We start from the raw sequence: 27,898 nt of genomic DNA, 5'->3' as shown, positions 1-27,898 counted from the left end.
ACAGCATATCCCACTGCTTCCAAAAAGTGTTATTTTAATGCTTAAAAAAAAAATCAGAGATATGACCATTAAGTAAATCCTATAACAAAATAGTAACATTTTAAAGGAATTAACCCACCCATCTCCTATGTTTCTGCACTCCTCAGATGGCCAAGGTGCAAACAACACCTGCTGACAAGGCAGGTGCAGGGACTCCCCTGCCCCACCTGAGCAGAAGGACACCCTGCAGCCCTGACCCAGCCCCTCTCGGCTGAGCTGCATTTACCACCAGCAGAAAGGTCTGGAAATTTATTTTAAAACTTAATAATGCTGAGCACAGCGTGTGTGCACCTTTGACAAGGGAGAAAGGAGGCTGCAGGCAGTGTTAAGTGATGGTGGCACCAAGAAGAGGAAACTAAAAAGAGATTTACATGATTTATGTAGAAAAAGATAAATTTCTGCTGCGTGCCTATGGTGCCATTTTTAAAAAAATTAAATTTACATTAGCTTTTTTTTAAATGTAAGGGGAAAAGTACTTTTATGACACTATCTTAAGTGGACTTGAGGAGGATGTTTTACAGCATGTGAGCCAGCCATGCCCTGGCAGCCAGGAGGGCCAGCCACATCCTGGGGGTGTCAGCAGCAGGGTCGGGGAGGAATTGTCCTGTCCTGTCCTGTCCTGTGCTGTGCTGCTCTGCTCTGGGGCAGCCTCAGCTCAGGTGCTGGGGCAGTTTTGAGCACCATCATACCAAAGACATTAAGCTGTTAGAGGCTGCCCAGAGGAGGCCAGGGGGTGGTGAGGGCTCTGGAGAGGAAGCTTCACGAGAAGCAGCTGAGGGCACTTGGTTTGCTCAGCCTGGAGGAGAGGATGCTGAGGTCAGACCTTGCCAGGGCCTTCATCATCCTCCTGAGGAGCAGCAGAAGGGCAGGCACAGAGCTCCTCACTCTCGGGACCTGTGACAGGACGTGAGAAAACGGCTGAGGGTGAATCAGGGGAGGTTTAGGTTGGCTATCAGGAAAGGTTTTTCACCCAGAGGGTGGTCTGGCACTGAACAAGATCCCCAGGGACAGGGTCACAACCCCAAAGCTGCCTGAGGCGAAGAAGTGTCAGGCACAAACGGGATGGTTGGGGTATCCCCTGCAAGGCCAGGAGCTGGACACAGTGATCCTGAGGGCTCCCTTCCAGCTGAGCATACTCTGTGATTCTGTGCAATATGGCAGAGGAGGACTGCTCCTGACCCAGGAGCCATTGGCTCCAAGGACAGACCCACAGCTGCCAAGGGAAGTCACTCAGTGCGCAGGGCAGGAAATTAAAGGCTGGAGATAAGAGCAAAAGACAACGTGCTCATGCCATAATGGGGACCAGATGGGCTGTGGGCATCTGGGAACAGCGAGGTGCTGCCTTGTGTGGCCAAAAAAGCCATCACAAATTCCCTCTCCTTCAAAACAACAGACAAAGACAAGCTCTGCTCAAACTTCTGCGTATATAGAATTGTAACATTGGAGATACAAACTGGTTAAAATACTGCTAGGAATAGCACAAACAAGAGACAGTACTTCACTTACCACTTAATACTCGCTTCTACAAAAAAAAAAAAGAAAAAAAACCAGCCAAATATCCAGATCTTGCTGTGTTAAAGTTATATGTACACCTGACAGTCCAAAAGTTACTTGTCTGGGATTTAATTTAAGCACCTTGATTACACAGTGTCCTTTACTACAAAACAGCCAAACATACATTCAAAATCCTAGAACTATCCTCATAATTAGCATATTTTAAAGCATTATGTCAGACAGGTGCAGCCTAAGCCGTTTCTCTCTTTTAAAGGTAAAGGGGTCTGCACCACCATCCTCATGTAATGCAGCAACTCATGTTACAGTAATCATTTAAATGCTTTCACTGTTACAAAATGCTTTAGAGAGAAGGAAAAAAAAAAAACCAAAAAGAGAAAAGAAACGCGCACGTCAGTTTGTCAGTTTTCTGTTGTCAGACCGTGCCATCTCAGGAGACCCCCGTGCTGTCGCCCCTCTGCCCTGCAAAGGGGCTGGTGGCCGTGGGGCCCCATCCCCATCCCCGCCGCGGGGTCGCATCCCCATCCCGCCGCGCGGCTCCCGGCGGCGGCACCCGCGAGGTAGGTACCGGATATCCCCAAAGGCAGAGCCGAGCCGTGCCGGCGCCGGGCGCGCCGCTGTCCCTGCCCGCCGGCAGCGAGGCTGCTCCGCTCACAGCAAGCTGCTGGGCAGGTTGCTGCTCTGCCACCTGAGGCAGGTGGTCTTAGAGTGTTTGTACAGGTGGCTGGACTGGCTGAAGCGCTTGCCGCACTTGAGGCAGGCGTAGGGCTTCTCCCCCGTGTGCACGCGGATGTGCTTCTTGCAGTCCGTCAGCGTCAGGAAGGTCTTGCAGCAGATCTTGCAGGCGTACTTGCGCGCGCCCTCCACCACCAGCACGTTGTGCTCCGACAGAGCCTTCTTGCACTTGGACAGCACGTCGGCCGAGGCGCGCGTCAGCTGCGGCGGGCCCGGCTGCGACAGGTGCCCGCCCTCGAAGGACGCGCCGCCGTTCAGCATCAGCTGTGAGCCCGACGAGCTCTCCTGCAGCTGCGAGCCCCGCACGGAGGTCACCACGGGCATCTTGGGGGCGATGCGCCGGTAGCCGGGAAAGCCGCCCGCTCCTCCCCTCACGGAGCCCATCATGGCCCGGGACAGCGAGTGCAGGCCCAGCCCCGAGCGGGGGAAATCCATGCTGAACTGCTCTGCTGCTCGGTAGCCGGAGGTCTGCACGCACGGCAGGCCCATCACATCCTGCATGGGCCTCACAAAGTGGGAGTCCGTGGGCTCGCTGAACGGGTTCTCCACGTGCGAGACAGCGGTAGAGGAATGGCCACCGGCGGGCCCCGACTCCGGGCTCATCAGGTACGGGGCGTCGCTGTCCATCCTGCAGTCACTGGTGGTGTTGGGAATGTTGTCGTCGTTGTTTTGGCCGGCGCCAAAGCCACCTCCCCTGCTTTTATTCAAAAAATTCGAAATGCTGAAAGAGGACTTGTGTTCCAGGTTGTTGGACACCTCCATGATGTGGATGTCCCCCACCCTGTCGGTGCTGGACTGGGGGTCCGAGAAGCTGCGGTCGCTGCTCTCGGGGCTCAGCTCGATCTTCTCTGCACTCACCACCCCTCCTTCCACCTCCACGGACTCGCTGCCCTCCGCCTGGGAGGTGACATCGCTCACCTCATCCTGGGGCTCCGGGGAGCTCAGGGGCTCAGACTTCACCACCACCCTCATGTGCTCCTTCTCATTCAGGCTGACCTCTGGGTTTTCACACGGGAAGTTGCTTTTCTCAGCAGATGCCTCCTGGTCGAAGCTGGTCTCCACCTGCGTGGCCTGGGACGCCATGGACATCTGGGAGATGTTCCCCCCGCCATTGTCTGACTGGCTGGGCACTTGGGCATCCTCCTGAGCACCGAAAGACTGGTCGAACATGATGGTGTTGTCCTCCTGGTTATCGGCCACCGCGTCGGCCTTGGAGTTGTCCACCATCTTGAGCGAGTCGGGCGAGAAGAAATCCTCGCGGGAGTGCACGACGGGCTGCCCGCTCTCCGCAGCGCCGTCAGCGCCGGGCTCGTCCAGGGCGGGCCGCGCGCGCTGGCGGGCGCGCTCCTCGGAGGACTGCTTGCGCTTGTGCAGGCGGCGCATGGGGAAGGCGGCGCGCTGCTCCAGCCCCCCGCGCAGCGCCGCGCCCGCCGCGCCCGCCGGCTCCTCGGTGCCCTGCGCCGAGCCCAGCGCCGAGCTGACGATGCTGAGCCCCAGCTGCTGCAGCATGAAGGAGCGCTGCAGCCGCGCGCTCTGCTCCTGCGCACGCTCGCTGGGCGGCGACAGCGGCAGCGTCCGCGTCGTCAGATAGTGCTTGCAGGCCTTGACCACCGAGTTGAGGTGCAGGTGCGAGGCGGCCAGCAGCACGTCCATGACGTTGCTCTCGCCCAGCATCAGCGTGGAGGTGTACATCATGTCGATGAGCGCGGCGAAGGCCTCGGCCGTCACCACCTCGCTGTCCAGCTGGATCATGTTCATGCTCTGGTCGCCCTCGGCCACGGTGAAGAGCGCGCGGAAGTGCGTGCTGCAGGCGGCCAGCACCGAGCGGTGCGCCTTGAAGTGCCGGTTGCCCACCACGATGACGCAGTCGCACAGCTGCCCGTGCAGCCGCTGGTAGTTGAGCTGCTGGAAGACCTGCTCAAAGTGCCCCGGGAAATCCATGGTCCTGCAAAGCACAAGAGGAGCGCGGTGAGGGCCAGCGGGCTGAGCAGAGCGGTATTGTACATCAAAGGGGACTCTGACAAAGGGGAGAGAGAATGATGCATCTGACTCCACCATCAGAAGCCTAAAGAATTACTTTGTTATACTACACTATGTACATTTCATCTAAACTGAATCTGCCATGCACTCACTCTTACTCACAACTGCACAGAACTGCCCTCATCTCTGATTCTCCCCTGACTGTCCTGTGACAGTCTGTCACAGACATCTTTTATGAAAAATACTTTCCTTAGGATTTTTCCTCCTGAGAAGCTGAGAGGCCTCAGGAACAAATGTAAACATTGGTTATCTGCTGCTGTGGAATGCAACAGGTGGGTCTGGGATTGGCTCATGTGGTTGTTTCTAATTAATGGCCAATCACAGTGAGCTGACTCAGACTCTCTGTCTGAGACACAAACCTTTGTTACCATTCCTTCTTTTTCTATTCCTAGCTAGCTAGCCTTCTGATGAAATCCTTTCTTCTATTCTTTTAGTATAGTTTTAATGTAATATATATCATAAAATAATAAATCAAGCCTTCTGAAACATGGAGTCAGATCCTCGTCTCTTCCCTCATCCTAAGACCCCTGTGAACACCGTCACAACAGTCCCACACACACACACTTCTTGGCCCTGATAGGCCAGGGGCACAAAACATCCTCACTTTGGGTAAATCATCTCCATATTGCATTCTACTTTAGCATAACACGGGCACAGCAAGCGAGATAAGAATCGTGTTTTCCTTCTTCTCTTGTTGTCTCACAGCTTCTCTCTGTTCAGAGGGCGTGAATACCACAGAGCGGGGCAGCGGACGTGCTGTGAGCACAGGGAGGGAACTGGGACTGCCCAGCTGCACAAGGGAAGGCTGCAGGGTGACCTCACCACGGCCCTCCAGCTCTGAAGGGGCTGCAGCGAGGGTGGGACAAGACATTTATGAGAGTCTGCAGGGATGGAGAAAGGGAGCGGGTTCAAACTGAAAGACAGGAGCAGAGCATGGCTTGCTCCCTGGCAGGGTGGGAGGCCCTGGCACAGGGTGCCCAGCTGCATCCCTGGCAGTGCCCAAGGCCTCGCTGGACACCGGGGCTGGGAGCACCTGGGGCAGTGGGAAGTGTCCCTGCTGTGGCAGGAGCTGGAACAAGACAAGGTGCCCTCCCAGCCCCAACTGCTGTATGATCCTATGGCTGAGTCCTGGTGGGGCTGCAGTGAGCCTGGCAATTAGCCTCTTTCACTACTTCACAATCATTCTAGTTTTATTCCCACATACAGCCGCCCTAGAAAACTACCCAAACTCTAATTAACTCTGATAGTTTATAAAAACATTGGTCTTGTAAGCCAAAGATTGAAGACTAAACCCCTTCTTAGAGTTACCCCACTACCCCCATCTCAGGAAGAAAGGACTCAAACCTTCATCTCCACCTCCCAAAGCTGGCATTTTTTAAAGACAAAAGGTGACAGCTGAAAAGCAGACAAACAGTAACTGGCCTGAGTGTAGCACCACCACACGGGCACAGCACCAAAGCCAGCAGTCTGGAGGACAAGGACGCGCAGTGACAGCCCAGGCTGTGCCACAGAGCTGACCTCAGCACCACAGAGCTGTGCTGGACAGCGTGGGTGACCTCACAGCCATGAGTAAAACACTCAGTCCTGGCTTGTAAAGCAGTGTGATCACAGTGACAGCGTGCTGCCCCTCTGATACCCTGCTCACACAGGTGGGTAACCCTTCACAGGAGCACTGGGGCTGCTGGCAAAGCACAGCACTGCCCAGCAGCACAACCAGCACCAGGCAGGGTGGTTCCTTCTCTAACTCTCATTTACAGAGCATCAGCCCTGTCTTAGTGGATTCATTTCAACACTACATGGTGACCCTCGGCAATATCCAAACTTTTCCTCATGAAAAAACAGCAAAGTGTAAGACCTGGCGAGATCGGTGTGCCCAAGGCACACACACACAAGTTCCTGTGCTCACGTTTATTCTCCAGCAGCAACTCCACAGCATCGATGGGCAGAGGACCATAAAGCAGCCAAAAAAAGGTCACACGGCCAGAATCACACCTTTGAGGAGGGACCAAATGAAAGCCTGCTGATTCAGAAAGTCCATGCTCTGACATGGACGGTTCGCTGCTTTTCTCTTTCTACTCATGCCTGTGTTTGCTGGGCAGCTCCTCGCCCTGCCCGGGACATCCCAGGGATCCCACCGTATGTCCTTGGGTGGACTCAGAACACGGAGAGCATCGCCAGGTATCACTGGAATACTCAGCGCGGCGAAAACCGAGTCATGTAGAGCCTTTGAGAAGTGCGGCCGGTAACTGGCGGTGGATACCCGGTATCTCCTGCTGACGGGCGCTCCTCCCCAGACTCTGCCTTGTTTTTGCCCGGTTTACTCCCTTGCGCATCACCTACAGCAGCCACGGTGCGCGCCCCTCCCAGAGAGGAACCTGCACCCAGCGCGGCACCAGCTCCGGGCACCGGGAGACTCCGCTCCGTGCCGCGCACGGGACATAAAGGGGAGACCGGAGAGCCCCGGTCCCGCCCGACGCCGGGGTCACCGGTCTCCACCTTACCGCCGCCCCCCGCCCCGCTCACCTGCGGTGTCCGTGCGGGAAGGGCCGTGAGAGGCTCGGGCTCGGGACTGGGCTTAGGCCTGGGCTCGGGCCTGGGACTGGGCTCAGCCTCGGCCCCGGCCCCGGCCCCGCTCCCGCCGCTCAGGCCCCGCCCGCCCCGCCCCGCCGCGCCGCGCCGACACTGCGCGTCACTTCCGGCCGCTGCCGGCGCGGACCCTGCCCGCAGCCAATCGATGGCCTCGTTACTGCTAAGCCGCGGCAGAGTCTCGCCTGGGCCAATCGGGGCTGAGCTTATTGCCACGACCGGAGGCGGCGGCGGAAGAGGCGGAGGAGCGGGGCCGGGACCGGGAGTGGCATCGGAACCGCGCCGCGCATCCCGACACACCGCCTCGCCATGGCCGCCGCCACCTGGCGCTACCGCGGGGACCCCGAGGGCGAGCGGCCGGCGGCGCTCGGTGAGCGGGAGCGGGCCGGGGGCTCGGGGCGGGTCACGGGGCTCCGCGGCCGGCCCCGGAGCTCACGGCTTCCTGTCCCGCAGTGCGGTTCGCCAACGGCAGGCTGGAGCGGCCTGAGTCGCTGCGCTTCACCGTGTACCGGAACCGGGACTCAGCGCACCCGCGGAAGAGGCACCGCCGGATCCTGGTGAGGCCGCGGGGGCTCCGGGACACCGGGCACAGAAACGTTCGGGCACAGTGATAGTTGTACACACTGAGGCAGTAGCCGGATAACGGCCACGACGGGGTAAAAGTGATAAATGTCATTAATTACCCCTGTGCGCTGCAGGGCCGGTGCAGACCGGGAGCGGGGCCGGGCCCGGCCCAAGGAGCTCCCGGCTGCGATCCCACCGAGCAGCTCCTGGTGCGGAGGGCTGTGGCCCTGGCTTCTCTCCCGTTGGGGTGAGAAATTCCTCCCTGAGAGGGTGGGCAGGCCCTGGCACAGGGTGCCCACCGTGGATCCCTGGCAGTGCCCAAGGCCACGCTGGACAGGGGACAGTGCAAGGTGTCCCTGCCATGGCAGGGCTGGCACTGGGTGGGCTCTGAGCGTTCTTATGACCCAGACCAGTGTGGGAGTGTGAGGATCTCTGCCGAGCTCTGCAGCAGACCTTGTGACACAATCCGAGTTTGGCCCAGCGTGTTGCACTGGGATGTGTCCCTGGGCTCCAGAGGAATGTCCCTGGACTGGCTGAGGGACACTGCAGGGGCAGCTGGCAGAGCAGGGACACGCTGAACTCTGGGGAGCTGCTGCCCAGCTCCTGGGGGGCACCTGGTAATGGAATCCAGTGTGTTCTGCCCTGACTGGGAAATCTCCTCCTAAGGAGTCTTTGTTCAGCTCAAGTGCAGCCCAAGGGGGGTCTCTCAGTGAGGAGGGAGCTGAGCTGCAATCAGAAGGTGCTTTCTGATGCTGCTTTAATCTTTACATCCACTCAAAGAGTAAATGAGTTTTCAGCCCAGATCCTTGGGAAACTCAATGCAGCAGGGCAGAGAAACCACCACATTGTCATGATGCATTGAGGGTACCTTGAGGTGCCTGGGGCACTCCTGTCAGGACTGGCTCTGCCTTTGCAGCTGCTGAATTCAGGCACTTGCCAATTCTGGACCTTGAATGAATCCTTGGAAAACACATTTTAAACTGAAATATTGGGGTGGGCCCTGCAGGACACTGTGCAGGTTTGCTGTGCTGATCCCTCTGCCTGGCACTGCAGAGCTCAGGCAGCTCCAGGGAGTTTCCCTCTGCCTGTTCCAAGGATTTCTCTGCTTTCCCCCAGCCCTTCCCAAGGATCTCTCCTGCCTCCCCTCAGCCCTTCCCAAGGATCTCTCCTGGTTTCCCCCAGCCCTTCCCAAGGATCTCTCCTGCTTTCCCAGGTCTCGGAGACGGAGCGGCTCTGCTACGTGGGGCACAACTTTGGCAGCCAGGTCATGAAGTGCAACTCCCTGTGCAGGTATGGGGCAGGGGGAGGAGCACAGGGCCTGCTCACACACAGAGTTCCCTTTTCCCTCTCCCCTTTTTCCTTTCCCTTCCCTTCATCTCAGGGCTCCCTCCCTGGGGCTCAGGGATTGGGGCAGGAAGCTCTGGCTGTTGTTGCACACCTGGTGGGAGCTGTGCTGTGTAAATCAGACCAATTTGAAAACCTGTCTGGGGTGAGGATATGGAGCAGTGCAGCAGGATGGAGCTGTGTTACTGAGGAGTTGGGCTGGAGGAGCTGCCTTTATCAGCAGCTGAAGGGTCATTGCTGTGGGGCCCTTCCAGCTGAGATGTTCTGCACAAGGACGTGGCTTCCCTCCTGCAGAGCCTCTCAAAAATGCCCACACCAGCCTTTGTGCTGCCTGAGCACTGACCCAGCAGAGGTGGATCCTCAGATGGAGCAGTGTCCATTGGCAGTGAGATGCTGCAGCTGAAAAAGGAGCACCGAGGGTTTGTTTCTGCTCAGGTTTGGAGAGATAAATGCAGTTTAACAAATGTGTGTGGTGCAGCTGTGAATTCAGTGTTGTTTGTGGGCAGATTTAGGTGCTCCTGCCTCTGAACATTGGTGAACAGGTCATTCTGTGGGCTGAAGTGCTGCTTGCCTGCACCTCTGGAGATCCTGAGCTCTGGGAGGAAATTTGGACATTTGGCTGTTGTTCAAGCTATGGCCATCAAGTCCTGGCATAGCAAAAAAAGGCAAAAGAAAATAGCAGAACCCTGGCACCTACACTTTACCCAATTCAGTTGTTTCCAGACTTCTTCATTTACTCAGAGCATCAAGTCCTTCTGTTTTTATATGTCCACATGCCTTGGAGATAGCCTGGTTTATCACAGTGCTGAAGGCAGGAGAGCTGCTGGGGTGTGAGAAGACCTTGTAATTTAGGTAATTTCCACTGCTCTGCCTCTCACTAATCACTGCCCCCGTTCTCCCCAGGTACTTTGTTGGAGTGCTGGACAAGAGCTCTGGGCAGATGGATGTCTACAATGCTGAAATATTCAACATGCAGCCCCTGCTCTCAGGTGGGGGTGCTAGCAGGCACAGCTGCTGGGCTGCTCTTGTTTCCTGGCAGGGAGCAAGGCCAAATCCTTCACTTGAGCATGCCAGGAGAGGGGAGCACAGGCTGGGCGTTGGGGTGGGAGTCACCCACAAGGTGTCACTGCTCAAGTGCAGCCTTGCCTGGGTGTGTTCTGCTGAGGGAGGCCTGGCACTCATCAGGAATTGGGTCCCTGAATAACAAAAACAAACCCAAAACAAACAAACAAAAACCCAAACAAACAAAAACCCACCCAGGTTTTATCCAGCAGGACTGTTTTTTGCCATTGAACCCAGGATAAGAACCCAAAAGATCACATATTTTGGTAGCTGATTTTTACCCTGTGCAGCAGGACATGGGTTTGGCCATAGTCCATGAATTGGACTTTGTAGAAAAAGCCTTTTTTGTTGTAGGTTCTCATGTTTGGTGTGTCCTTTGAGTAGCCAGGTCACACAGAGGAGGTCTTGTGCCAGTCTGTCATCACAGGGCTGAAGGCACTCCCCTGCTGGCTGCCCCTGCCCAAGCACAGTGACTCTTGCTGTTTTGCAGATAACGTGATGCCTGACGACACCAAGGACTACCAGACCAAATCCTACAGGGAGAAGGTAAAGCTGGGAGCTGTGCCATGTCCTGCTGTGGCTGACAGGGACAGGTGCTTGCCTTGGCCTGGGAGGTTTGGTGTCCTGCAGGGCAAACCTGTGCAGGCCCAGCGTTCCCCCCGTGCCCGGGAGGCAGCACAGGCATGGCCTTGGGGTGGTTTTGGGGTCCCCTGTGGCAGGAAGGAAAAATGAATCTGACTCCATGTTCTTAGAAGGCTAATTTATTATGATATTATATTGTATGATATTGATATGATATGATATTGATATGATATGATATTGATATGATATGATATGATATTGATATGATATGATATTGATATGATATTGATATTTATATGATATTGTATGATATTGATATGATATGAATACAATATGATATGATATTATAGTATTATTATATTGTATCATATTATAATGTAATATTATATAATATTATTATAACTTATTATATTTATATTATATCATATAATTAAATATAAATATGATATTTTATGGCATTATATGATATGACATTGATATGATATTGATTCGATATGATATGATACTAAGGAATAGAGAAAGGATACTCACAGAATGCTTAACAAGATAATAATGAAAAACTCGTGACTCTCCAGAGTCCAACACAGCTGGCTGTGATTGGTCATTAAGTTAAAACAATTCAGCAGAATCCAATGAAATAATCACCTGTTGGATAAACAATCTCCAACCACATTCCAAAGCAGCAAACACAGGAGAAGCAAATGGGATAAAATTGTTTTCATTTTCTCTGAGGCTTCTCAGCTTCCCAGCAGAAGAAATCCTGGTGAAGGGATTTTTCAGAAAATATGGCAGTGACATTGCGTGGCTCAGGAGTGTTCTCCTGATTATCCTGGGTTTCCTGATTTTCCTGGTTGCTTTGGGCTGGCCCCCACCCCAGTGACCTCCTGCCCTCACAGCCTGCACATCCCGCGCCTGCGGGCTTTGCCTCGTGAGGAGTTTAAAGCTGTCCTGGAGGCTGTGTGTGTGTAAGGAGCAGCAGGGCTGGTGTTGCCCGGGGTGCTCAGGGTGCTGCAGAGTGTGCTCTGCCCCGTGCAGATGGATCTGTGCATCGAGGCCTTCGGGACCAGCAAGCAGAAGCGCGCCCTGAGCTCCCGCCGCATGAACGCCGTGGGCAGCGACATCGTGAGCACGGCTGTGACCAAGGCAGCTGCCAACGTCATCGATGCCAAGGGAGTGACAGGTGAGGGGGCTCTGCCTCGGGCTGTAAGCAGCACAGCCTGAAGTGCCTTGTGCTGTCTGTCCATGCCAAGTGTGGCAGGAAGAAGAGGGCTTTTCTTTAAGTGATGAGGAAGTAGCTGGTTCAGCAGCTGGGATGGGTACATGGAGAGGAACCGCTGCTTTCTGGTGCTGCTGGGCTTGCTGTTGGAGTTAGCTGAGTGAGGGAAGGTCCCTGTGACATCAGTGTCCCTCCTGCCTGCTTTGGAAGCTCCTGTGGGTATGGGTTCACTGGCAGAAAGGCAGTGCCTTTAGCTGGTCTGAGCTCTGTGGCATGGCTGTTGAAAAGGCACCTGCTTACCTCAGGGTGGTGCAGCCTTGGGACACAGCACAGCACAGTGTGGTGTCACCATCCCTGGGGGCTTCCAGGCTGTGGCAGAAGGGAGCTGGGGCTGCCCTGGCTGTGGGCATCTGGGCAGGAGGCCAGACAAGACCCCTCCAGAGCACTTCTGGGATCCTAGGAGTGTCCCTGGCACAAACAGGAGAGGTGTCTGTTGGCTGTAGACCCCACCACTTTTCGTCCCTTTTGTTCCAGGGTGGATATTGACTGTGCTCTCAGAGCTGCTCTGTGCCAAGTGGGTGTCCACTGCAACACAGGTGCCAAAACTGTGTCCTGCCCACATCTTGGTACCCTCCTTTCCTAGATGTTTCTCTAGTCTGGAGAGGCCTTTCTAAATTTTTATGACCAGAAGGTGTGACTGTGTTCACAGGGGTCTTAGGATGAGGGAAGAGACGAGGATCTGACTCCATGTTTCAGAAGGCTGATTTATTATTTTATTGTATATATTACATTAAACTATACTAAAAGAATAGAAGAAAGGATTTCATCAGAAAGCTGGCTAAGAATAGAAAAAGAAGGAATGATAACAAAGGCTTGTGTCTCAGACTCTCTGTCCAAGCTGGCTGACTGTGATTGGCTATTAATTAGAAACAACCAACATGAGACCAATCCCAGGTGCACCTGTTGCATTCCACAGCAGCAGATAACCATTGCTTACATTTTGTTCCTGAGGCCTCTCAGCTTCTCAGGAGGAAAAATCCTAAGGAAAGGGTTTTTCATAAAAGATGTCTGTGACAAGAAGGTTCTTGATAGAAGTTGTAAATGTCTGAAACTCCAGTTGTGACTAAAGTAGTGTTGACCCATTGGAGTAAACTTGCTTCTAAAGGAAGGATTTGAGTTGTGCTGCTGCTCTTTGCATTTTGGTTATCGCGACCCAAGCGCTCCTGTGCCGGTTCCCTCCCCAGGGCTGATGCAGGACGTGGCCCAGGACGATGTGCAGAACATCTCTGCCTTCCTCCCGCCGTGCCACGAGGATGCTGAGCGGCCAGAGCATGTCTACAGGTTTGAGGACAGTATCTTTTCTGTGCACTGTGGCTTCAGTCTCCACGGAGCCATCTGGTGTGCTGGGGGCAAGCTGAGCCCTTGCCCCTCACAGGCCAAGGGCTGGGAGCGAGTGAGGTGATGCTGCCCTGGGGTTTTGGGGCTGCAGGTGCCGTGTCCTGCCCATTCCTGTGGGGAGCAGGATGCTCTGCCTCAGCTGGGAGCATTCCACGGGGAGTGTTGGTGGGCTCTGCTTGTGCCACAGCCTGTTGGAGGCTCCATCCCCTTGCCCTGCCCGCGTCTCCTCAGTTGAGTGTGACAGAGCTGCCCTGCTGGGAGGGCGAGGCCAGGCTTGTTGTTGTCCTTAAGCTCCTGCCAGTCCTGTCTGCTGCCGAGTACGAGGCGCTGCGGGTGCCAGCAGCCACCCTGGCCAGCATCACTGCAGAGGAGATGGCCAAGAGGACAGAGGAGAGGAGGTAAGGGCACTGCAGAGGCTGAGGGGCACTGGGCTGCTGCTGCCCATGCCACGGCTCAGGGCAGAGGGAGGGTGTGGGATCCGGGCGTGGCAGAGCAGCCCCTGCCTCGGGGAATGTGGGGGACACCCGTGTGCACAGCAGCAAGGGCAGCTGAGCTCCCCCTCTCTTTCCTGCAGCCTCTGCTCCTTTGTTTTGGAGGAGCTGAAGTTCCTGCCCACTGATGAGAAGAGCAGGGACCACAAAGCCAGATGCCTCTGGTTCCTGGACACCCTCATCAAGTTCAGCCAGCAGAAAGTGATCAAGAAGAAGCGTAAGAGAGTTTTCAGCTCATAAACACGTTTTTGGGAATGTCCTCATCATCCTTTGCCTGCCAGCTGAGTGTGTGGATCGTACCCCTGCCATGCTCAGGGTCCTGCTTTTGAAACAGCGCCACACAAAACATTTTGGCTGAGATTTTCCAGACTTGCCATCCTCCTTAGAACTTGTGTGTCTTTGTCAGTCCTTGGCAGCACTGAGGGAGGAGGAAGAGGCAAGCCTGGCTTTAAATAATCTTTCTGGTTGCTGTGACACAGCAGTCACCCAGGACTTGTCTAAGGAGAATGTGGGAATGACCAAACTTGGTGATAGCAGGGACTTGTTGGTGTGGTCTCAGCTTTAACAGTGTTTTGTGGCAAAAGAAATAATGCATAGGTGTGTGTGCCTTTTAGATTGTACAGAATGGAACTGGGAGGCTGCTTTTACTAAGAAAATAAAAGCTGTAGGGATTCTCTCAGGCCTGAAGCATTAAGAGACCTAGAAATGAAGCACTGAGAGGTTTGTTTTAGGTTTGTTGTGTTCCTGGGAAGAGGCACTAAGTGCTGGGATTGCTGGGGTTGGACTCAGTGATCCCAGTGGGTCACACACATTCTGCTGTTCCATGCTAAGTGTCAGGATGATACACGTGCTGCTGTGCTGGTGGGCAGTGCAAGGTAGAGAGTGTGCTCCTCATTCCACTGCAAAGCCCCTTTCTGCCCTAGATCCAATGGGTCCTGAATGCCCTCACATCATCAGCAAGAAGCTCATGAAGAATTTCACCTCGCTGACCTACAACAATGGCAGGTAAGGGATGGTGTGTGGGGCTCGAGGCACAGGCATGGCAGAGCTCAGCTTGAGGGGCCACAGACACACCTTACACTCCACATCTCACGAGTTCTCCCTCTTGCCACACAGCATCCAGAATTTAATCTCTGCATCCATGAAGGCCAAAATCACCGCCTATGTCATTGCCCTGGCTCTGCACATCAACAACTTCCAGACGGATCTCACCGTGCTGCAGAATGACCTGAAGCTCTCAGAGAGCAGGTGAGTCTCCTGTTCTTCACACCTGCCAGGATCCTTCTGCAGAGGGAGCCTGGGAGAGCCCTGGAGTGTCTCTGGACCTGGGGAGGGCTTTAATTTCCCTTGGGGGGGCAAGGATAGGCAGTAGTCTGTGGGTGCAGGACCTGCATTTCCCTGGCAGCTGCAGCTCTGCTCCAGCTGTGCTCCTGTCCCTGGCCCTGCAGAGTCCATTGGATCAGGCTTTCTGGCCAAAACTTCACTTATTACTGGGTCTTACCAAAGCCCTTGGGCGCTGCTTGGTTTTCAAGCTTCCTCATCGGTTTTGATGCCACTGCTTATTTTGCCTGCAGTTATCCTCTATTCTTTGATCAGAAGTGGTGGATTTAGTGGCTTTAAGAGCGATCTTCTGTCGGTTTCCATCCATTTTCCCTTTTTCTTTCTGGGACTAAGCTTTTCCAGGAGTCCACGTTGGCTTTGGCAGTGGATGCTGGGTTTGGGTGGTGCTGCCCTGCAGCTGGGAGCACGGGGCCTGTGGGGAAGCAGGGAGGAGGCTGGGACCTGCTGGGAAAGCAGCAGTGCCTGTCCCAGGAGGGCTCTGCCTCGCAGCCCTGGTGCTGCAGCTGCTGCCTCCGGGGCATCCCGGGGCACAGACACCTCGGGGCCCTCCGTGGGGTCAGGCACAGGGGCTCAGCCCCACTGATGGCATTTCTCCTGTGGGGACCCTGTGGGGCTCAGCCCCCCAATGGCATTTCTCCTGTGGGGTCAGGCACAGGGGCTCAGCCCCCCAATGGCATTTCTCCTGTGGGGTCCCTGTGGGGCTGAGCCCCCCAATGGCATCTCCCCTGCTTTCCAGGATCCTGGACATCGCCAAGGCCCTGCGGCTCAGGGTGTCCAAGGCCAAGGGGGTGCCAGGGCTGGAGAATGAGCAGAACCACAAGCTGGGCACCCTGTCCCTGCCCCTGCCCACGCAGAAGGCACCAGAGGGACAGCGCAAGCGCAAGAAAATGAGCTGAGCAGCCCAGGAGCTCTGGGGGGACACAGCCCCTCCCTCAGAATGTCATGGGGATGCCTTCATCTGCTGGGCTGAGGTCTAGCATCAGCCCTCACCCAGCTGAAACCCAAGCTGACGGTTTCACCTCAGTAAAATGCTGCTTTTTTTCTATTTATATAGAAAAAGCTATAATAAAACCTTTTTTTTCCTAGTTTGTCTGTGTGGGTGTGAAATGGAGGTTGTGCTGGAGCACAAGGGAACAGTTTGAGGTGGCAGGTTCTGGTTCATGGCCCCTCCCAGGTTCAAGGTCAGAAGCAGGGAGACCAAGACTGTGACTTACATACACCTTTTCGTTTCTCTGGAGTGCCAGTGTAATGCTGTGTTCAAAACCTGTAAAGGTGTTCACAGTTTTTGTCACTTTTCCTATCCTGGCTATTTTCCTGGGGGAAGGGAGAGTTCTGTGATTTGGAGCTGGTATCACCTTTATGGAGAGCAGTGAATGTGGGCCCACAGCTGTGGCTTCCCAGTCCCTTGGAGAGATCCTTTAGTCTGGTTCCTCTGAATCCTCACTGCTGGTGGTCAGCCTCACGGGAGCTGATGGCTGAGTAAGGCTCTGGGAGTTGGGAGGGCTCGTGAGGAATGGGATCACCACCACACTGGTGCGAGTGAAACAAGAGCATGGAATGTCACAGGACATCATCTCTGACATCACACAGTAATTTGGGTTTGTTATGTCCTCGTGGGATGTGTGTGTCTCCTGGCACACCTCGAAGAGCCACTTCTCGCCCCTCATTAGCAGTGGCACAAACACCCTGTGTTCGTTGCTGCTGGGGGAGTCGCAGGCTCCAAGGAATCATCAACAGGGCTGGTGGAGGCTGGAAGGGGCTTCTGGAGGTCTCTGTGTCCAGTCCCTCTCCCTGCTCAGCACAGGCCCACCCTGCCCAGCTGTGTCCAGGTGACTTTGGAGTGCCTCTGCTTACAGGAACTCCACAAATTCACAGTGAAGCAGTTTCCAAATGTTCAGAGGGCGCCTCCTTTAACCCTGTGTGCTCATGGCCTCTGGCCTGTCCCCAGCCACCTTCCCTGCAGCTGCCCTTCTCCCCTGAGGAGAATGTGGGAATGACTAGACCTGGCCATAGTAGGGACTTGTGGTCTCAGCCTTAGCAGTGTTTTGTGGCAAAAGAAAAAGATGCATAGGTGTGTGTAGCAGACCCCATAGAATTGGCTAAGGCTCCATGGAGGGCTGAGACTTAACAGTAGGGATTGCTGAGTCATGATGGGACAGCAAAATAAGCTCCTGTCTTCTGCCTCTCGCCCCATAGCTGATCTCTGTAACCCCATAGGTCACTTTCCCCTAACCCCTACTATTGGGCAAGTTTGGATCCCTTTGAACTCTGTAAAAAGGGGCTGTTTTAGCCCATTCGACAGAAGAAGAGCTGTTGCTGGAACCCTTCTCAGACCCCTCAATAAAACCATTGCTGTGGAACCACCAGGACTATTTCTCCTTCTCCTCTCTCTGCTTTTCCCTCTAGCCCACAGGCGCCTTAGCAAGCAAAGAGCTGGAATCCTAAGAGAGCTGATAATCACTAAAGAGCTGAAATCCACTAAGCTTGCTTAAGGTAGCCATGGCTATGAGTGGCCTGGGTATTCAGGCACTGTGCCCCAGGAGGGACTGAGCTATCCGCACAGGACTGCCTTGCTCGGGGCAAAGCCTGCTCTGGCACAGGGGACCATAGGTCTGTGTGCATTCTACCCATGGACAAGGTGCTCCTGGGCCTTCCAGGCTGAGTGTCCCTGGTTCCCTCACTGTCCCTCGCAGCAGGGATGCCCCAGCCCCTTCAGCTTCCTCCTGGGCTGCTCAGGGTGTGTGTGCCTGGAACTGAGAGCCCAGAGCTGGACACGGCTCCCCAGGCTGAGCAGGGAGGAGATGAGCTCAGTTCTAACTCTGCTGGCTGGCGGCTGGACAGACACACAGACCGTGTCCGTCCCTGACCCTCCCAGCACAAACAGGGACTCGCTGCCAAAGCAGCTGCAACGTGAGCAGCTCCCAGTGCTGCAGCTCCAGGATGGGGGGCTTCTCCAGCCCGGGGCAGCCGGGCGTGCTGGGGGTCCTGCCAGAGCACATTCCCTGTACTGCTGCCTTTTTCCCTATCCTGAAAATGAAACTTGGCACAATTTAGGCAACGAGGTAATATAAAAGCGTTTTTTTCATTTGGAGGCTTTCAGGGGCAGTTATGGAAAGATGTCCACAAAATCCCACTCACGCAGGATGAGTACAGTTTGTCTTAAGTTCAGCAAATCAGCATAATTGACAAAAAAAGGACCAAGTGGTGCACAAGTGGTGATGGAATTCCCCACCCCCAGGTCCAGCCCTTTTTCTGGAGCCCTCCCTTGGCACTGGCTGCACTTTGTCCATGAAATCTATCTCCAAGAGCTGCTCTCAACCTTGGGAGCCAGGAAAGAGCCAAGAAAGCACAGGGGCTCTGTACCCCTGGGGCTTGAGCTCTGGAATTTTTCTTTTTCCCTAGGGCAAGGCCATGAAAAATTACTGGGAAATCTAGTCACTAATACAACAGGCTACAGAGCTACAAAGATATGTGTGAAGAATACAGAAAACATAGAAAAAAGGCAAAATCCAAAATGGCATCACTATGTGTCGGGATCTGTAGCTGCTCACAGTGACCCCAAGATGTGTTAGAGAGTCTCTGCTCCCAGCCCAGCGCTCAAAGAAGGAGTCAGAGCTCTGCATTTCTCAGTCTCAAGGTTGTTTATTGTTCCTTATTTCTCCTGCCCTGCCCAGGCCCGCTCAGCAGGACAGTCAGAGGCACTCTGCCTGCCCCAGGGCAGGGTTATCTTTTTATACTAAAAACTGCCTGTGCAATATTTACAGTTACTTTCCAATACCTGTCACCTGTGTTAGACACTGAGCTTCTACTCTAAACCAATCCAAAAGTGCCACCATCACCCAGAAGATGGAGGCCAAGAAGAAGAAGGAGAAAGGCTGGACATGCCCAGATCCCTCCATCTTGCCCCCTGAACCCCCATACCAAAAACCCCAAAATCTATTTTTCCACCCCATGATAAATTCACTGTCATTCTGCTTAATTTGTTGTGGCTTGCAGATCTTCCTCTAAGGTTGGTAACTTGCCCCATGGGTCACAATCAAACCCACAGGGGCATCCTGGGCTCTGTGCCAGGGTCTCTGAGCCCCCTGGCAGGGTCTGGGCTGCTCAGGACAGACAGAGGGATGTCCTGGGTCCTGACAACTATGGACCTGCTTGCTTGTAGATTACCCCAGCCGCCGCCTCAGGGGGAGGAGGGAGACAGCAGCAGCTGCTTTCCCAGCAGTGTTTTCAGTGAGGTGCTGCTGCAGCTGGTGTGCAGGGCCCCATCTCTGAGCTGTGAGCGCATTCCCTGCACAGCTCTGGAGAGAGGAGCTCGGGGAGGCCGGTGAGCACCCTTCAGCCTGGCTCAGAGAGGGCTCAGAAGGTGCTGCCATGCCCGGCCTGGGTCAGAGAGGGCTCAGAAGGTGCTGCCGTGCCCTGGGCAGCCCCCATGCAGCTGCTGCGGGACCCCCGGGCCCCTCCCGGTGTTGGTGAGGCCGTGCTGGGGCTGCCCAGAGCCTGCGGCACACCAGAGCAGGGAGCAAGGGGAAGGAGGGCAATGGTATACGTGGAAAACGCCAATCACTTGTTCTTAAAACTTTAAAAGTTTAATAGTAATAAAATGGTTATCAAAATAGTCATACAATTAGAGTAATAATAATTTGGACAATTTGGATTAGGACAATATGAGACAATAGAAACAAAGAGTTATGGACAATCTGGGCACCTTTTCTGGGCAAAATAAGCCCGATAAAGGACCCACATTAACAGAGGATTAACCCTTAAAACAACAGCCTGTTGCATATTCATACACCTCATCCATGATGCATCAATTCCATTCCAACACAGGATTCTGTCTGGGCAGTGTCAGCTGCTTCCTCTGAATCCTGACAGCTCTTCAGGGCTGAGCGAGGCAGGAAGAAGTTCATTTGTTCTGATAATGGAGCAATAAATTCCCTTTCTCTGAAAGATTCAGGTGTCCTGTGGCTGCCATCTCAGTGCCAGTCCTTTCTTTAGAAAAAGTATCCTACATAGCAAAGTTGCTATTTTAACATTATGTTATAACCTACAACTATATTTAACACACTATTTAAGAGAATGAATACAGCATAACTTTCTAACACAACACAAATAATATTCACTTGAATGTTTGCCAAAAGCCAATCACAAAACAGCATTTTTCACAGAAGCCAGCCGAGCTCACTGGAGATCACAGCTCCCCCAGGATAAACCCGCGGGGAGCGCGGGGCAGAAACGAGACATGGGGGCAGAATGGGGCAGGGGGCTCTGTGTGTGTCTGCCTGTCTGTCTGTGTATGTATGTCTGTGTGTGTGTGTGTGTCTGTCTGTGTATGTCTGTCTGTGTGTGGAGAAGGGGCTGTGTGTGTCTGTCTGTGTGTGTCAGGAAGGGGCTGTGTGTGTCTGTCTGTGTGTGGAGAAGGGGCTGTGTGTGTCTGTCTGTCTGTGTGGGGAAGAGGCTGTCCATCTGTGTGTCTGTCTGTCTGTGCGTGGGGAAGGGGCCATGTCTGTCTGTGTGCCTGTCTCTGTGTGTGTGTGTGTGTGTGTGTGTGTGCATCTGTATCTGTCTGTCAGTGTGAAGAAGGGGCTGTCTGTGTGTCTTTGTGTCTGTGAGTGTCTGTGTCTGTCTGTGTCTGTGTGTTTGTCTGTGTTTGTCTGTATCTGTGTCTGTGTCTGTGTCTGTGTCTGTGTCTGTATCTGTCTGTGTCTGTGTGTGTCTGTCACTGTCTGTGTGTGTCTGTCTGTCTGTGTCTGTGTGTGTCTGTGTGTCTGTGTCTCTGTGTGTCTGTCTGTCTGTGTGTCTGTGCCTGTGTGTGTCAGTGTCTGTCTGTCTGTCTGTCCGTGTCTGTCTGTCTGTGTGTCTGTGTCTGTGTGTGTCAGTGTCTGTGTGTCTGTCCGAGTGAGTCTCTCAGTCTGTGTGTCTGTTTCTGTGTGTGTCAGTGTCTGTCTGTCTGCCTGTCAGTGTCTGTCCGTGTCTGTCAGTCAGTCTGTGGCGGGGGGCGTGTCCCTGTCGCGCGGCCGGCGCCCCGTGATGACGTTGCACGCGGCTGTCCCCGTGACGCGGCGCAGCGATGGCGGCGGCGGCGGCGGCGCTGCGGGGCCGGCGCTTCAAGTGGGCCCTGGACCTGGGGGCGGCGCCAGGGGCTCGGTGAGGCCCGGGGGGACACCCGGAACACACCCGGGGGACACCCGGGACCCCGAGCGGCCCCTCACCCGCCCCGCTGTCCGCAGGCCCCGCGGAGCCGCCGAGGGCCGCGGCCCGCTCGGCTTCGCTGACCGGCAGCTGGGGGAGGGCGGCGTCCACGAGAGCGACAAGATCCTCATGGAGAAGGTGTGAGGGAGCGAGCGGGGGACGGCCGGCACTCCGCGGGGCTGGAGGGCTTTTCCGTGTCCCCACACGGCCCGGGCACCTCTGCGGGAGCGGTCCCTGGCCCGGGTTCCCCGCACTCCCACCCCACCGGGGCAGCCCCTGGCCCGGTCCCACCGGGTTCCCAGCGGTGCTCCCTGGTACCCGACACCCCGGGCAGCTCTGGGGGCCGCTCCCTGCCTCAGGCTCCCCGTGGGGGTGGTCCTTGCCCCGCGTCCCTCCCCTGCCCCGGCCGTGCGGGTCCCCCAGCCCCGGGCACGAGTGACGGGCGCTCCCTGCCCCGGGATCCCCCAAATGCCGAGTCCCCACACCCTCCCTGGGTCCCCAAATACCGCGTCCCCATGCCCCTGTCTCCTGTGGTTGCAGCGCTGCTGGGACGTGGCTCTGGCGCCGCTGAAGCAGATCCCCATGAACCTGTTCATCATGTACATGGCCGGCAACACCATCTCCATCTTCCCGGCCATGATGGTCTGCATGATGGGCTGGCGCCCGCTGCAGGCACTCATGTCCCTGTCTGCCAGTGAGTGCAGCCCGCGTGTGGGGACAGCCCCACGGGGACAGCCCTGGGTATCCCTGCAGAGCCCTGGGTGTCCCCACAGCCCTCTGAATGTGCCACAGCCCCCTAGGTGTCCCTCAGCCCCCTGGGTGTCCCACAGTCCCCAGATGTCCCACAGTGGCCCCACAGTCCCCTGCGTGTCCCTGAGCCCCCTGGGTGTCCCCACAGTCCCCTGGGTGTCCCCACAGTCCCCTGGGTGTCCCCACAGCCCCCTGGGTGTCCCACAGCCCCCTGGGTGTCCCTGCACTGCCCTGGGTGTCCCTGAGCCCCCTGGGTGTCCCACAGCCCCCTGGGTGCCCCCACAGCCCCCTGGGTGTCCCCAGATGTCCTACAGTGGCCCCACAGTCCCCTGGGTGTCCCTGAGCGCCCTGGGTGTCCCCACAGTCCCCTGGGTGTCCCCACACTCCCCTGGGTGTCCCCACACTCCCCAGATGTCCCACAGCCCCCTGGGTGCCCCCACAGCTCCCTGGGTGTCCCTGAGCCCCCTGGGTGTCTCCACAGTCCCCTGGGTGTCCCCACACTCCCCAGATGTCCCACAGCCCCCTGGGTGTCCCCGCAGTCCCCTGGGTGTCCCCTCAGCCCCATGGACAGACAGACAGATATCTCTCACAGTCACCCCCCCACCGTTCCCCTGTGCCCAGCAGTCCCCCTGTGATGCTGCCCACCCCCCTGCCCCCCTTGCCAGCCCCGCAGCCTGGGTGTCACTGAGAGGCACCCCAATCCCCTGTGTCCCCAGCCCTGAAGGCCCTGGAGAGCTCCAGCCGGCGGGCACTGCAGGGGCTCGTGTTCCTGGTGGGCAACGGGCTGGGGCTGGCACTGGCCCTCTACAAATGCCAGGCCATGGGGCTGCTGCCCACCCGCCCCTCGGACTGGCTGGCCTTTGTCACCCCCCCGCAGGTGAGACGGCTGCTGGGGACACCTGGAGAGTGGGGGGTGATGGATGGGGTCACCCTGCAGGGTCAGGGGTGATGGGGGCAGAGTCAGGGGGTTCTGGGGTCACCCTGCTGGGGTCACCCTTCACAGTCGGGGTGATGGGGACACTGCAGAGTCAGGGGTGCTGGTGAGACCCCAGGGCCCCCCACTGACCCCTTCCTCTCTCCCCTCTCTTGGCAGCGAATGGAGTTCACTGGGGGGGGCCTGATCTTGTGACCCCCTGCGCCCACCCACCAATAAAGGCAGTGGCAGGATGGTGACATCGTTTCTGGGGGGAATTCTGAGTGTTTGGGGAGCCAGCCCAAGCAGCACTGGGTTGGGGTGAGCTGAAAAATGTTTATTGGGCTGTACTGGGAACACTGGGAGAGCACTGGGAGTGCACTGAAACCTGTGCTGGGAGTGCCCTGGGAACCTTGGGACCTGCACTGGGAACACTGGGAATATACTTGTGGCCCGCTTGGGGAGAGCTGCAGCCTGAGGCTGGCTCTGTGCTGGAAGCACTGGGTTCATACTGGGAACACTGGGGATGTGACTGTAGGTCATGCTGGTGTCACTCTGGGAGCACTGGGGCTGTACTGGGACCCTGCCTGAAGAGCTGTGGCTCACTGGCACTGTACTGGGAGTGCTGGTGGTGTGTTGGAGGCACTGGGCACACACTGGGACTGTGGCAGCCCTTACTGGGATTGTGCCACAAGACCTGTGGTGCAGGCCAGTGCTGTACTGGGGGCACTGGGCCTGCACTGGGATGGTGCTGGGTGTGCCCACACTGCTGGTTTCTGCCACATCTCACCATTTTACTGTGGTAGTTTCCCCATTTTGACTGTTTTTCTCACCACTTATTGCCATTTGTGCCCTGTTTTTGCCCTTTTCTCTTGTTCTTTCATACTATTGTTCCCACTTCTGCAGTAATTTCTTCCACTGTTGCTCCCAGTAGAGCCCAGACCTGGCTTTCCAGTATGGACCAGTGCCTCCCAGTTCAGCCTTGTGCCCTCTGCAGGCCTTGGAGTGTGATCCATGACTCCAGGATGATGTTACCATGGTCCAGAGCCCAGTCCCAGTACATCCCACCAGCTCCCAGTGTTCCCAGTGGCACCACAGCTGCACTGGGGCAGGGCCATGCGGTGGGGACAGGATGGTGTCACCCCTCACTCAGCTGAGGGCTGTGCATGTCCCGGGGTGTCACCCCAGCACAGCATTTCCCGATGGCCACAGCTCCCACAGACTCATCCAGGCTGGAAAATCCCTCCCAGCCCATGGAGTCCCAGCTGGGCCCAGTCCCCACCCTGTCCCCAGCCCAGGGCTCTGAGTGCCACCTCCAGGGGACACCTGCAGGGCTGGGCACTCCAAACCCCCTGGACAGTGCCAAGGTAGTTCCTGAGCCCCCTTTCCATGGGGAAATTCCTGCTGTGCCCACCCTGAGCCTGCCCTGGCCCAGCCTGAGGCCGTTCCCTCTGCTCCTGTCCCGGGGTGTCTCTGGTGGCCCTGATGGCACACGTGTCCTCCTGTCCTGGGGGTGTCTCTGGTGGCCCTGATGGCACACGTGTCCTCCTGTCCCAGGGATGTCTCTGGCCAGTGCCCCCCAGTTGTGTCTGAGCACTCGGTGAACTGGTGCTGCTGTGCCCAGTTAGGAGAGAGGCTGGCAGAGCTGGCCTAGCTCAGTAATGGGTGGGGCCTGGAATCACTGGAGTGGAGCTTCTCCCTCCTTTCCTTGGTTAATGTTTATTGTGCTTTGGATTGTGCCCTTCCATAGTCTAATGATTTCCCTAAACGATCATTGTATTAACCCACCAGGTGCAATCCATTCTTCATCTGGCAGCGTTGTCAGGAGCTGTGCAGAGCCACAGGGTCCCCCTGAGCCTCCTTTGCTCCACCTGAGCCCCTTCCCAGCCTCCTCAGCCCCTCTTGGGGCTCCATTCCCTTCCCAGCTCCATTCCCTGGACAGGCTCCATTCCCTTCCCAGCTCCCTCAGCCCCTCCTGGGGCTCCATTCCCTTCCCAGCTCCATTCCCTGGACACTCTCCAGCCCCTCAGGGCCCTGCCTGAGCAGAGGGGCCAGAGCTGGACCCAGCCCTGGAGATGGAGCCTGGGCAGGGCCAGCACAGGGACAGTCACTGCCCTGTGCTGCTGTCACAGCCCTGGGCCCTCCTGGCCACCTGGAATCATGGCCATGAGCCACTGCTCTGGTCTCTCCTGGCAGCACCCCCTGTCCCTCCAGGGGACACTGCACACCAGTGGCACTGGGTGGGTCTCCTCCCCCTGTGTGCCCCATTCCCTGAGGTTCTGGCAAGGCCATACTGCGTCTGGAGCTCAGACACCCCTGCTCATCCTGCACAGCAGCAGGAGTCACAGTGGGTGTGACAGGAATGACACAGCCTGCCCCGGGAGGGGACCCTCAGCAGAGCCACCTGTAAGGCAGGGACACACCAGTGTGAGTGACAGGTGGGAAGAGACACCTGGCTAGTGCTGGAAGATGAGAGAGCTGCACCAAACTGGGATGGCTGGATCATTCCTGGGCACACCAAGGCACAGAAACAGCTGCTCTGAGGGGCATGAGGGCCGGGGCATCCCATGTGGATCCTATGTGGATCTCACGGGGGTCTGGGGCTGTGCTGGACACCAGTGTGCTGTGTGACATCCTTTCACCAAGGTCAGCGTGTAGCACACCACAGCCACCCCAGCCAGACCTCAGAGCCCTGAGCCTGCTGTCAGCACTGTCCCCAGCACTGTCCCCAGCACCAGCACCTGGCAGGGACATCCCTGGGCCACAGCAGAAGGAAATCCCCCCCCCCCCCCCCCCCCCCCCCCCGTTCCTCCCTGCAGTCTCCAGGTCAGCTGAGCTCAGGAATGCCCTGGATTTCATTTCCCAGGGGAATCCACAGCCACATGCAGATGGATAACCTGCCTGGATGCAGCAGGCACCTGAGGCTGCAGGCAGGGAGCCTCCAAGGGACAGGGTACTGCTCCCAAATTATCACCCAGTTCCCAAAGCTGAGCTGCTCTTCCAGGACCCCAAACCCATGAGCCAAGGGCAGATCCTGGCGGCTCCTGGGCCACCAGAGCTGGCACAGCCCCACCCTGCCCCACCTGCAAACACATTTTTGTGGACAGCTGTGGGATCCTGGTGTGTGCAGGTCTCTGGGAATGCTTCAGGCCTGATCCAGCTCCAGACCCTAAAATGAGCACAGCTCATGTCAGCATTGGGCTGTGCAGCATCCGTGTGCTGGGCAGAGCCTGCGGGAGCTGGGCTGGGCAGGCTGGAGAAGGGAACACTGCCAGGGATGCCATCAATGCATCCCAACATCTCCAGGGGCTGCCAGAGCACGGGCCGGGCTCTGCTCGGTGCTGCCAGTGCCAGGATGAGCAGCAGTGGCCATCAAATAAAGGGCAGCGAGGTGCAGGGCAGCAGGAGGGAGAACTTGTGTCCATGGAGGGACAGCAGAGCCCTGGAACAGCTGCCCAGGGAGGGCCTGGAGTGTCCCTGGCTGGAGACATCCCAGCCCCAGCTGCACCTTCCTGTGCCCCTGCCCAGGGCACCCTGCCTCCCCTCCCCTCCCGGGGCTCGAGGCAGCAGCCAGGGAACCAGCCCCAGCCAGCTCCATCACTGTAATTAATTATCACAAACACAGCAGGACCAGGGCCGTGGCACAGCTGCTCTCCCGTTTATTTCCATCAGGCTGTTGTTGGGCTGGGTGCAGGGCAGGCTGGGCATTCACACGGACGGGGGGTGAGCTGGGCAGCCGCAGTGTGGGGTGCACAGGGGCTTTGTTCACGGCACGGCGAGCGCTCCGTCACGGCCGCGGGTCCCCCGCGGGCCCGCCCGCGCTGCCGGCGCCGCGGGCGCTGCCGTCCGGCCCCGCCGAGGAGACACCTTCGGGAGCCATGTGGCGCCGGCTGCGCGCCGCTCCCGCCGCGGGTGCCCGGGGAGAGCAGCCGCATGTCCTCCCGCCGGCCCCCAGGGCTCATATACTGTCCAGCTTCTTCAGGATGAACGGAGCTGGGGGAGAAAACATCGCCGAGTCGGGCGCGGTCTGCTGCGGGTTGGTGCAGCAGCTCAGACACCGCACCCGCCGCCGAGACACCCCCCGGGCGGCCCCGCCACGGCACCGAGCCGCGGCACGTCCCGGGAACGCGGGGCCGGGACATATACGGAACGCGGGGCCGGAATATCCCCGGAGCCCGGACCGGCATATGCCGGGGGCGCGGGGCCGGGACATTCGCGGGAACGAGGGCTCGGCCCACCCCCGGAGCCCGGGCCCGGCGCACGCCCGGGCCGCGACAGCCGGTCACTCACTGATCCGCAGCAGTGCGACGTAGATGACGAAGTTGCGGACGGAGGCGAGCACGTCGCGGCGCATCTTGCGGCGCAGCTCCTCGGGGTCCATCTTGGGCCCCAGCCCCTCGATGCGGAACATCCCGGACCGGAGCTCGATCCCGATCCCGATCCTAATCCCGACCCGGCCCCGGCGCCGCTGCGGCCACGCGCGGCGGAAACACGTGACCGGACCCGCCGCGCCTCCCGCGACACCGGCGGCCGCGTGCGTGCGCACGGAGCGAGGGGACGCCGCCGGCGCGCGGGTATTGCGTCACTTCCGGTCAGGAGTGAGGGGAGCGGGACGGGGATAGCGACAGAGGGACAGCGACAGGGAGGGGGACAGGGACAAGGGACAGAGGAATGGGGACTGGGACGGAGGGATAGGGATGGGGACGGGGACAGAGGAATGGGGACAGGGGACAGAGGAACAGGGAAGGGGACAATGAACTAAGGGACAAGGGACAGGGATGGAGAGAAGGGACAGAGGGACAGGGACCGGGACAAGGGACAGAGGCACAGGGAACAGAGGACAGAGACAGGAGCAGGGAGGGGGACAAAAGCAGGGACAGGGAGCGGGACCGAGATAGGGACAGGGACAGCCACAGGGACGGGGAGTGGGACAAGGAACAGTGACAGGGCCAAGGAACAAAAACAGGGACAGGGACAGCTCAGTCTGTGGCGTGTCGCGGGCACGGGCAGAGGCTGTCAGCACCCAAACCCCCTGCCCTGGCAGCCTGGGGCACCTGGGGCTCAGGAAAGGAGGTTTAATCCCAGCCCTGGGCAGGCAGTGAGCTCACAGCGTGCCCAGCCTGGGCAGAGCCAGCC

The 27,898-nt window shown here is 57.2% G+C and overlaps 4 protein-coding genes across 5 annotated transcripts; 2 read left to right on the top strand and 2 right to left on the bottom strand.

Moving 5' to 3' along the window:
- Positions 1-17: 17 nt before the first annotated feature.
- Positions 18-6,995, bottom strand: ZBTB5 (zinc finger and BTB domain containing 5). 2 transcript variants are annotated; one of them, XM_071455100.1, is made up of 2 exons: positions 6,850-6,995; positions 18-4,231 (listed from the first exon to the last, which is right to left on the bottom strand). In XM_071455100.1, exon 2 carries the CDS (start codon positions 4,225-4,227, stop codon positions 2,203-2,205), a length of 2,025 nt encoding a protein of 674 aa, XP_071311201.1. In that variant the 5' UTR covers positions 4,228-4,231; positions 6,850-6,995; the 3' UTR covers positions 18-2,202. The 2 variants fall into 2 exon arrangements, with proteins under 2 accessions (XP_071311201.1, XP_071311202.1); XM_071455101.1 differs by lacking the exon at positions 6,850-6,995 and adding an exon at positions 6,233-6,843.
- Positions 6,996-7,138: 143 nt separating this feature from the next.
- Positions 7,139-15,992, top strand: POLR1E (RNA polymerase I subunit E). Its single transcript, XM_071455092.1, has 12 exons — positions 7,139-7,282; positions 7,366-7,469; positions 8,690-8,766; positions 9,724-9,809; positions 10,373-10,428; positions 11,500-11,644; positions 12,925-13,032; positions 13,380-13,476; positions 13,653-13,786; positions 14,493-14,574; positions 14,686-14,817; positions 15,647-15,992. The coding sequence occupies exons 1-12, from the start codon at positions 7,222-7,224 to the stop codon at positions 15,804-15,806; spliced, it is 1,242 nt and encodes a 413-aa protein (XP_071311193.1). The 5' UTR covers positions 7,139-7,221; the 3' UTR covers positions 15,807-15,992.
- Positions 15,993-20,900: 4,908 nt separating this feature from the next.
- On the top strand, positions 20,901-23,022 carry EMC4 (ER membrane protein complex subunit 4). The gene is made up of 5 exons (XM_071455094.1): positions 20,901-21,054; positions 21,138-21,237; positions 21,640-21,793; positions 22,566-22,726; positions 22,943-23,022. The coding sequence occupies exons 1-5, from the start codon at positions 20,978-20,980 to the stop codon at positions 22,976-22,978; spliced, it is 528 nt and encodes a 175-aa protein (XP_071311195.1). The 5' UTR covers positions 20,901-20,977; the 3' UTR covers positions 22,979-23,022.
- Positions 23,023-26,401: 3,379 nt separating this feature from the next.
- Positions 26,402-27,303, bottom strand: TOMM5 (translocase of outer mitochondrial membrane 5). Its single transcript, XM_071455095.1, has 2 exons — positions 27,053-27,303; positions 26,402-26,755 (listed from the first exon to the last, which is right to left on the bottom strand). The coding sequence occupies exons 1-2, from the start codon at positions 27,171-27,173 to the stop codon at positions 26,721-26,723; spliced, it is 156 nt and encodes a 51-aa protein (XP_071311196.1). The 5' UTR covers positions 27,174-27,303; the 3' UTR covers positions 26,402-26,720.
- Positions 27,304-27,898: the final 595 nt, after the last annotated feature.

Source organism: Agelaius tricolor, unplaced genomic scaffold, assembly GCF_023055355.1.
Source record: "Agelaius tricolor isolate 1412-34295 unplaced genomic scaffold, bAgeTri1.0.p SCAF_44, whole genome shotgun sequence".
In the NCBI taxonomy this organism is placed as follows: Eukaryota; Metazoa; Chordata; class Aves; order Passeriformes; family Icteridae; genus Agelaius; species Agelaius tricolor.
Note: the sequence above shows the minus strand (reverse complement) of the source record. Positions and strands in the feature narration are given on the sequence as shown.

Coding starts and splice junctions, on each gene's coding strand:
- ZBTB5 (XM_071455100.1), bottom strand. CDS start 4,227: ATGGATTTCCCGGGGCACTTTGAGCAGGTCTTCCAGCAGCTCAACTAC.
- POLR1E (XM_071455092.1), top strand. CDS start 7,222: ATGGCCGCCGCCACCTGGCGCTACCGCGGGGACCCCGAGGGCGAGCGG. Junction 8,767..9,723: donor AAGTGCAACTCCCTGTGCAG/GTATGGGGCAGG, acceptor CGTTCTCCCCAG/GTACTTTGTTGGAGTGCTGG. Junction 11,645..12,924: donor CGATGCCAAGGGAGTGACAG/GTGAGGGGGCTC, acceptor TTCCCTCCCCAG/GGCTGATGCAGGACGTGGCC.
- EMC4 (XM_071455094.1), top strand. CDS start 20,978: ATGGCGGCGGCGGCGGCGGCGCTGCGGGGCCGGCGCTTCAAGTGGGCC. Junction 21,055..21,137: donor GGGGCGGCGCCAGGGGCTCG/GTGAGGCCCGGG, acceptor CGCTGTCCGCAG/GCCCCGCGGAGCCGCCGAGG. Junction 21,238..21,639: donor ACAAGATCCTCATGGAGAAG/GTGTGAGGGAGC, acceptor CTGTGGTTGCAG/CGCTGCTGGGACGTGGCTCT.
- TOMM5 (XM_071455095.1), bottom strand. CDS start 27,173: ATGTTCCGCATCGAGGGGCTGGGGCCCAAGATGGACCCCGAGGAGCTG. Junction 26,756..27,052: donor CGTCGCACTGCTGCGGATCA/GTGAGTGACCGG, acceptor TTTCTCCCCCAG/CTCCGTTCATCCTGAAGAAG.